This window comes from Primulina eburnea, chromosome 10, assembly GCF_022965805.1.
Source record: "Primulina eburnea isolate SZY01 chromosome 10, ASM2296580v1, whole genome shotgun sequence".
Classification (NCBI taxonomy): domain Eukaryota; kingdom Viridiplantae; phylum Streptophyta; class Magnoliopsida; order Lamiales; family Gesneriaceae; genus Primulina; species Primulina eburnea.
Genome location: NC_133110.1, coordinates 15,389,084 through 15,399,440, shown reverse-complemented (window position 1 = coordinate 15,399,440; position 10,357 = coordinate 15,389,084). Strand labels below are relative to the sequence as shown.

The following is a 10,357-nucleotide window of genomic DNA, read 5'->3' as shown; positions in this document are numbered from 1 at the left end:
CGAAAATTTCAGATTTATAAACATATATATGCAAAACTGAATTTTTGTGCAGCTTGCAGCGACTGTGGGAAAAATGACATATCTCTTTGCTCGAGTGTCCAAACGATTAACCGCTTTTTGAGTTGCAAACTAGACTCGTAGAAGATTACAGTAGTATAAAATTTTTAGCCTATTTATGCTCGAGAAAAAGCAGTTTGTTCGTTGAATGCAGAGCATATGTGTTGCGGCAGAAAATTAGCAATTGAGAAAATTGGTTAGTTATCCCTCTTTTTTTTTATAATTTTAAAAATTTCAAAAATATAGGGGGATGACTCATTATGGATATATTAGTTTTAAATATTGAGGGGGAGAAAATTTTGTGCTTAAAATGTTTTGAAAACATTATTTTTTGATTCACACAAAAAGGGGGAGAAATATATTAGTTGAATCGATTGTTTATCCAATTTTTGTGATCATAAAAAAGGGAGAGATTGTTGGAACATTTTTGCAATCTTGATTTTGATGTTAACAAAACTTGTTGTTATGTTTATAACATATTTATTTAAGTGTGAAGTTATTAAAACAAGAAGCAAAACTGAAACTGAATTCTGCGCAAACTGAATTTCTGGCAAGCTTCGGTGTTTTCATGATATCTATCAACTGAATGATCAAAATGCCAATACGCAAACTTGACTGATCATAAAAATAAATTTGGAACAAGTTTTACTTCATGTTAATTGGGCAAATTCGGATGTTACCAAGGTCTAACGGATCGCTGAATTACTAAACTGATTGCACGGAAACAGCAATCAGATTGCAATCAGTTTGGTTTGAACAATTATTTTCGTCATATCTCTCAGTTAGGTTATCGAAATGAAGCGATTCGGTATATGTTGGAAAGATAAAATGATGATCTACAAATAATCTTCAGAAGTTAAAGTCTGAATCAAAGCGTAAAATCCTGATAAATGACGATGAAGATACTGGTTCTGCACAAACTGAAATCAGTTAGGTTGATTTCAGCAGACCAACTGAAACTGAACCAGACCAACTGCTGATCAACTGAGCCAGCTGAACTGAACCGAACCAGCAGCTGATCAACTGAACTGAACCGAACCAGCTGCTGACCAGTTGAATTGAACGACCAGTTGAGTTGACCAGTCGGGAAAATGTCCAGCAAGGCGAATTTGACCGTCGCAATTTCAGAAACAGTACAAAAACTTTCCAAACGGTCATATTCTTGTATCTAACGTATATATCATTGTTGGAGCCTATAAATACAACATCTAGAAGATCAAAAAAGAGCTTTTGAAGAGGATTCAAAGCATGGGCATTTAGCATGAAGAAAGCAGCTAGTTGAGAGCACAAGCCCTTGTGTGAGAATACATTTGAGATGTACATTGTAAATGATGCATTCCTCACACACAATCACTCGCATATATACAAAAGATTCGAACTTCAAATATTAGTTGAGTGAGTCTTTGCACAAAGACGTAAAACATAGTGTTTGTAGTCTTTGCATATGAGACATTAAATAATATGCTGGATTGTGAGGTGCTGCCTACAATCTTGAGTGCTAGGAGTTCTATTTGGGTTATGCCCTTCCGGAGTGGCTTTGTATGAAGAGTTGTATAAATCAAAGTCTTGGGAAGTCTCCGAACATCCATAAACAAATTCGTCTCTATTTGTTTATTGCATTACTGTTCATTTACATTGTTTTTAAAGAAGCATTGTTGAAGCATTTTATATGTTCTTCAAATACCAAAATATTGCATACCAAATGTTTGATAAAATGCTTCAACCAAAATATTTCTACTCATTCCTTTTAAATGTTTTACAAAATGTTTAATTGGTTTGTACGAAGGATTATTTCGAGTGTCTTCCGCTTGGTTTGAAAACCAAACTCGATTTAATTTATCGATGTTCAATATTTCAAGAATCGAGCTATTGTAGCTCAACAATGATCACCCTAATCGATCATGTCATATAGTATTATGTATAATATACATATATTATTAATGTATATGTACGAGAAAAGTCCATTAAAACTTGTTATCCATCCGGACCTGGTTCTAGACCCATTGACCGGGTTTAGCCCATCCCCGAATGGAATAGATTTAATGCAGCTCGGCTCATTTTCATCCCTAATAATGATATTTTTTTTGCACACGTAATCATGAATTGTGTCGAAAATGGATTGGAAATTTTAAAATCTAGCATCTGGTGGGCATGCGTATGATGCGTGTGGTGAATCGATACTTAAAATAATACTACTTTAATATTTGTGGGAAATTTTAAAATTTTCTTATTAAATGGTTCTATAAGCATAACTCATAAAATAAAATAACGGTCATCACTCATACTAAAAATAAAGTTAATATTAAAATTCCACCATTTTGAATACCAAAACAATAAAAATCCCAAGTTAAAACAACCACTATAATTTTAAAAAAAATCTAACATAATATAAAAAGTTTCAATCTGCTAGTCACCAAAACCAATGTAATAAAGTCAGAGTAAATATTTTTAAACATGCATAATAAATCTCGTGAACTACAAGGTCCTAGGATTTGCGTTGCCACTAACCTGAGTCTGCTCACTGGTCACCGCCTCCAACCTCCTCATTTACACCATCTGCATCAATCAAGTCTAATCACTCAGCATGCATAAACTGTGAATAACAAGTAATACATAATAGAAATCTATGTAATTTAAACATAGATAGTACATAGCATAATACAAGCATAAATATGTATAACGAGACTTTCCTACATAAACATTTTCATAAAATCGTATTTTCATGCTCGTCATAGTAATCGTGAATCATTTTGCGTAGAGTTCTATTCAATGCAATTGGCCCATAACATAAGTCGTTTGGTCAAACTAACCATAGTACTGGGTCAACAGGGATCACCACAGCTCTTGGTCTAGATTTTCACTCCCTAACATAACATAATTCCTCCGAAAAAGTTGGAGAGGTCCCCGAACATGTTATCCGGCTTCCAAACCTGTAACATAATTTGTCTACAAGACAAACCGCAAACCTCAAAAATAATTATTTTACATGTCATACATACTTACTGTAGTGACCCGTTCCAGAATCACCTACTAATCAAAAACTAAGCATGCAATTAACCTAATTAACAGTAATCAGAGATAACAGCGGAAAAGTCAACAACAATACCGATTAACTAAACCAACCAGATACTCAACGTCCTCCTCCTGCTCCTCCTGAGCTGTCCAACCTGAGGCCTGCCCCGAGGGAATGGGGTGTCCAAGAATAAACAAAACCGAGGACGTGAGCGATAAGAACGCCCAGTACAAAAGTATGAGTATACAGACCTATATGAAATGCACATGCTATGATCATGATACCGGGGTAGTCAAGAAACAGGAATCACAAAAGGATCTCAACAATGCTCAGTCTAGAGGCGCCAAGTGGATAGTGCCGCGCGGTCCAACCTCTGGGTCACTGCATCCACTACAAGACAGACGTGGACCTAAAATGTCCCGGACCACCGAAGCCCTCCCGACCCGTCGGCCACTGTGTACTCTCGGTGTCCATGCGTCCACAAGACAGGGCTGAGCGGCCCCAAGATATAGCTTATCTCGAAAGAGATACAGCTCAACAGTAAAGGCTATCTCGAAGGAGAATACGGCTCAACATGAAATGCAACGTGCAGTAATAAACGTGACATAATAGCATGCATCATATGACATATATCAATGCACCACATAATCATGCAACACATATAAGAATGTATACTCAACCAGGATATCTCGGATAGTACTTTCGTACCTCTATCACAGCAATCCTAATCCACTGGAACCACCAGACAACAGGTCTAATCCAAGCCTATTCATCAAGTGAAAACCATCACTAAACTTATCTACCAGACTTAACTAGATAATCCTGAGATAAATACTGATAAAATTCCAAACCTTCGTCCGTCGCTAGCCCGCTGATGCCGCTAGCTCCCAACTAGAGCACAGCTCTGCTACAAGACCAGCAGCTCCCCGCTAGTGCCCAAATCTCGGAACAAGACTAGAACCTGTCAGAAACGACTGAAATGCTATGGAATTCTCTGAATTGGCGAGTCAAAATGAGGAAATCCGACCACTATTTATAGGCCATGTTCGGATCGTCCGAACCATCTTCGGTCCGTCCGATCATGACTCGGTCAAAATTACACCTTAAACCTTCTTAATCACCATTACTCCGTTAATTACCCAATTTGGAATTCGGGCTACTACATTCTCCCCCCCTTAAAAACGATTTCGTCCTCGAAATCAAGCTTAGAGAATGAACAAAACGAAATAACAACATCATTACCCTCAAAATCTAAGGGACAACCCATCACTAGACGCTTGGCTAAAACCGAATGACCCATCGGATTAGAAACGGAAAGAATGACATCTAGAGAAACATGCGGTAACTTATGACGCTTAACAAATCGTCCTGGTCACCCCAACGACCTACACTTCCCTGACTACTCTCATCACCAAAGTGGTCAGCCATTGCTACAACATAGAATGGGGAAACTAGTAAATTGGTCAACGGAAATCCCAAAACAGAAATCTATATCCCAAAATCGTATGCATGCTCTGATACCATAAATGTAGTGACCCGTTCCAGAATCACCTACTAATCAAAAACTAAGCATGCAATTAACCTAATTAACAGTAATCAGAGATAACAGCGGAAAAGTCAACAACAATACCGATTAACTAAACCAACCAGATACTCAACGTCCTCCTCCTGCTCCTCCTGAGCTGTCCAACCTGAGGCCTGCCCCGAGGGAATGGGGTGTCCAAGAATAAACAAAACCGAGGACGTGAGCGATAAGAACGCCCAGTACAAAAGTATGAGTATACAGACCTATATGAAATGCACATGCTATGATCATGATACCGGGGTAGTCAAGAAACAGGAATCACAAAAGGATCTCAACAATGCTCAGTCTAGAGGCGCCAAGTGGATAGTGCCGCGCGGTCCAACCTCTGGGTCACTGCATCCACTACAAGACAGACGTGGACCTAAAATGTCCCGGACCACCGAAGCCCTCCCGACCCGTCGGCCACTGTGTACTCTCGGTGTCCATGCGTCCACAAGACAGGGCTGAGCGGCCCCAAGATATAGCTTATCTCGAAAGAGATACAGCTCAACAGTAAAGGCTATCTCGAAGGAGAATACGGCTCAACATGAAATGCAACGTGCAGTAATAAACGTGACATAATAGCATGCATCATATGACATATATCAATGCACCACATAATCATGCAACACATATAAGAATGTATACTCAACCAGGATATCTCGGATAGTACTTTCGTACCTCTATCACAGCAATCCTAATCCACTGGAACCACCAGACAACAGGTCTAATCCAAGCCTATTCATCAAGTGAAAACCATCACTAAACTTATCTACCAGACTTAACTAGATAATCCTGAGATAAATACTGATAAAATTCCAAACCTTCGTCCGTCGCTAGCCCGCTGATGCCGCTAGCTCCCAACTAGAGCACAGCTCTGCTACAAGACCAGCAGCTCCCCGCTAGTGCCCAAATCTCGGAACAAGACTAGAACCTGTCAGAAACGACTGAAATGCTATGGAATTCTCTGAATTGGCGAGTCAAAATGAGGAAATCCGACCACTATTTATAGGCCATGTTCGGATCGTCCGAACCCTCTTCGGAACGTCCGAACTCTTACGTGTCCATCGGCTCTTGACAGCTCATGATCGGATCCTCCGATCATACACTTCGGACCGTCCGAACATGCACGTGTCCAGCTGCTCTTGACACCTCATGATCGGATCCACCGAACCTACACTTCGGAACGTCTGAACTCCCACGTGTCGATCAACTCTTGACACCTAATGATCGGATCCACCGAACTCACTTCGGACCTTACGAACTCTTCGGTGCTTCCGAACCATCTTCGGTCCGTCCGATCATGACTCGGTCAAAATTACACCTTAAACCTTCTTAATCACCATTACTCCGTTAATTACCCAATTTGGAATTCGGGCTACTACACTTACGAACATCATGAACTTCGTTGGATCGTCCTCGGGCATGCTGCCACAACATCCTAAAATAGTAACCGAAAACAGCCCTTAAAGTGCATTCGACACATACAACTCTCAAATTAAATAGTAACACTTAGGATGTACCAATCTACTCGGGACTCGACCCACACATAAAATAAATCCCAACCTACTACTCAATGAACTAAACCAACCCCAAACCATGCCCGAACCTCATACCATGTACAATGAACCATGAAGACACAAGCTCCCCTAACGAAAGACACTATAGCACTTATGAGTTCCGTATAATTTCCTATCAATTCCAACTCGAACCAAGCCCTATACTAAACCCTTAGACATCTCTTAAGACCCTAGTTTGACCCTTTCTAGACTAAGACACATGAACAACCCCTAAACTACACAAAAATCGTAGCCCTAATCAAGAGCACCCTCACCTGCACTCACGAAAACCACGACTCCAGTCCTTATGCTAGCCAACCAGACCATAATGAACCCATACCGGGCCTATCCCAGGACCCTAAGACCCATCCTAGACCCTAGCCATGAGCCTTGGTCGAGCCTACACCACCATCTGCACGCACCAAGCCACGACCGTCCCTCATGTGCACGGTTGCGCTCTTTTTATTTTCTGCTGCACCCGCAGCCTTTTCCCCATAATGGACCACCTAATGACATCTAAACACACCTTAAAACATAATAATATGTAGCATCAATCCCTAGGTTCAGTCCAGCGAAGCCTATGATCAAAAACTCGATGAAAACATAAAGGTTCATGCATAATATGTATCAAAACAATTTTTAATAACATTATAGCATTCATATAATCAAACCAACAAGTTTTCATGCATACTTTGTATCAAAATACAATATATAACATGATCGATGCATAAAAGAAAGGTTTAGACATGCATTTGTGTTATCACATAAAATATCGAAAACAAACGCGATGGAGAACGGAGGCCGATCGGAGATGGTTTGCTGTGTTTTAATGCTTCAAAAGTGACTAAAATATTCAAGAAAGGTAGTGTGATGATTTCCCATAGTTGTTGCTAGGAGAAGGGCCAAGAAAAATTCTCCAAGCCCTAGCTAGGATCGGCCGAAAGATGAGTGTTTAGCGTGTGTCAGTGAGTGTGTGTGGTTGTTGTGTGCGCGCTATGTGAGAGGCGTGAGAATGAGTGTGAGTTAGGGTATGACTCTTCTTATAAAATATTATTTACTAAGTATTTAGGTTAATTAATCAAAGTTTTAATTACTAATTTAGCCGTCCAATTTATAAAATTTGACAATTGAATTGTCCTTAAAATTTTAAATTCTACCATAAGTTAAATATTACCTAATTTAATTAATTATGACATAATAAGTATCAAAATATTATATTTCGAGTGGAAGTATTTAAATTCCTTACTTTTCGAAATATGCTAAATAAAATGCTTTAACGTCTCTATTATATTCGTTATATTAAATTTTGCTCTTAAATGTTAAAATTCATTATTCCTTTAAAATACTTAATTACTCAGCTAAAAATAAAAATGTAACTTTAAATTTTGACAAAAACGTCTCTGGTCCCCTTTCTCGGTTCACCATCGAACATTCGCCTGAAAAGTAAAACTAGAGAAATCATTTTAAATTGCATAATAAAATAAATAAGTAAATATATATATATATATATATATATATATATATATATATATATATATATATATATATATACTTTTAAAATAATTTAACACATATCATGCATTACCTAGATTATTAATTAAATTATTTCAATCTTGCATGAGGTTTACATGTACTGGTTTTTGGGCACTACAGTTCTTATCCCCGTTAAAAAAATTTTGTACTAGAAATTAAGGCTTACCAAATAGACCTGGGTATCAACTTCTCGTGTCGGATTCGGTCTCCCAAGTAGCTTCCTTATCAGAATGATTCAGCCACTCGATCTTGACCAACTTGGTAACTTTGCTTTGTAGTCTCCTCTCCTGTCGATCCAAAATCTGAATAGGCCTCTCCTTGTGTGTCAGGTTAGGTGATAGCTGTAATGGCTCGAAGCTTGGTACATGTGAAGGATTCATCATGTGCTTCTTTAGCATAGAAACGTAGAACACATTGTGCACACCTGCCAGATTCGGTGGTAGTGCTACACGATAGGCTGATGTTCTTTCTTTCTCAAGGATCTCAAATTGTCCTATGAATTTCGGACTTAATTTGCCTTTCTTCCCGAATCTCATAACACCCTTCATAGGTTTTATTTTTACGAAGACGTGATCTCTTACGGCAAACTCAAGGTGCCTCCTTATCTTGTTGATGTAGGTCTTCTGACGACTCTGAGCAGTCTTCATCCTATCTCAGATTTTGACTACTACGTCAACACTCTGCTGGACAATCTATGGATCAAGTTATGATCTCTCGCCTATCTCATCCTACTGAATAGGCGATCCGAACTTCCTTCCATTTAATGCCTTGTATAGAGTTATACCTATAGATGACTGAAAACTGTTTTTATAGGTGAACTCCACTAGAGGTAACTTTGATTTCCAATTCTCATAGAAATCGATCACGCATGCACGTAGTAAATCTTCCAAAATATGTATAACCCTCTCTGACTGTCCATCTATCTGAGGATGAAATGCAGTACTGAGTAGCAATTTTGTCCCTATTTCGGAATGCAAACTCTTCCAGAAGGACGACGTGAACCTCGGGTCTCTGTCGGATATGATAGTAACTAGGATCCCGTGTAATTTGAAAATCTCCTAGATATAAAGTTCAACATACTGCGTCATAGAAACAAATGTCTTTACTGGCAAGAAGTACACTGACTTGGTAAGACAATCAACAATTACCCAAATGGCGTTAGATCCTATGACTAATCTCAGCAAACCGACTACGAAATCCATGTTAATTTTTTTCCATTTCCACTCGGGTATATGAAGAGGTTTGAGCATACCTGCTGGTCTCTGATGCTCTGCTTTCACATGCTGACAAGTTAGAGATTCAGATACGAAGTGTTGGATGTCTCGTTTCATTCCTGGCCACAAATAAAACGTCAAATCTTTAGACATCTTGGTGCCTCCTGGATGAATGAATACAGTTCTGTATGTGCTTCTGACAAAATTTCTCCTCTAATTGAAACATCTCTAGGTACCCAAAATCTCCCTTTTACCTTACAATCTGATCGCTCACTGCATAAAGCTTACGACCCTTAGACTAATTTCTCGACCGCCATTTCTGTAATTGCTCATGAGATAAATATCCATTACGAATGCGGTCTATCAAGGTGGACTGCACTTCCAAGATTGATAACCTAGGAGCTCAGCCCCTAGGATAGATGTGACGAACCATGTTTTAAAATACTATTACTTTAATATTTGCGAAAAAATTTAAAATTTTCTTATTAAATAATTTGTTATAAATATAACTTGTAGAATAAATCATGGCCACCACTCGTACTAAAAATAAAGTTAATATTAAACCTCCATCGTTCGAAAACTACAACCAAAATCCAAGTTAAAAACATCCATCATATTTTGAAAATTCCAACATAATATACAAAGTCTCAACTTACTGGTCACCAATACTAAGGCATAAAATTAGAGTAAATAGTTTTAAAATGTGAATAATAACTCTCGTAAACTACAAGGTCCTCGGGTTTGCACTGCCACTGGCCCGAACCTGCTCACTGGTCACCACTTCCCGTCTCCTCAACAACATCATCTGCATCGATGAAGTCTAGTGAGCATAATGACTCAGCATGGATAAACTGTGGATAAGAAGTAATACGTAATAAAAATCTATGCAATTTAAACATAGCGCGCATACATAGCATAATATAAGCATAAATATGTATAACACGAATTTCCTGCGTACACATTTTCATAAAATCATATTTTCATGCTCGTCATAGTAATTGAAACAGTAAATCATTTCTTGTAGAGTTCTGTTCAATACAAATGGCCCATAACATAAATTGTTTGATCAAAATAACCATAGTACTGGGCCAGCAGGGATCACAACAGCCCTTGAACTGGATGTACATTCCCTAACATAACATATTTCCTCCGAAGAGGTTGGAGAGGTCCCCAAACACCTTTTTTGGCTTCCAAACCCGTAACATAATTCGACCACAAGAAAAATCACATACCTCAAAATAATTATTTTGTACGTCGTACATACTTATCGTGAACTTTGTTGGATCGTTCTTGGACATGCTGCCCTAACATACTAAAATCTATACCCAAAATAGCCCCTAAGATGCATTCGGGCCACATATGACTCCCGAATTAAATAGAACCACTGAAGACGTACCAATCGACTTGGGACTTGACC

At 38.6% G+C, this 10,357-nt stretch overlaps 1 protein-coding gene across 1 annotated transcript; it reads right to left on the bottom strand.

The window, feature by feature from the left end:
• Positions 1-7,908: 7,908 nt before the first annotated feature.
• Positions 7,909-8,373, bottom strand: LOC140842934 (uncharacterized). The gene has a single exon (XM_073211139.1). The coding sequence runs from the start codon at positions 8,371-8,373 to the stop codon at positions 7,909-7,911; it is 465 nt and encodes a 154-aa protein (XP_073067240.1).
• Between the last annotated feature and the right edge of the window lie 1,984 nt (positions 8,374-10,357).

Coding starts and splice junctions, on each gene's coding strand:
- LOC140842934 (XM_073211139.1), bottom strand. CDS start 8,373: ATGAAGACTGCTCAGAGTCGTCAGAAGACCTACATCAACAAGATAAGG.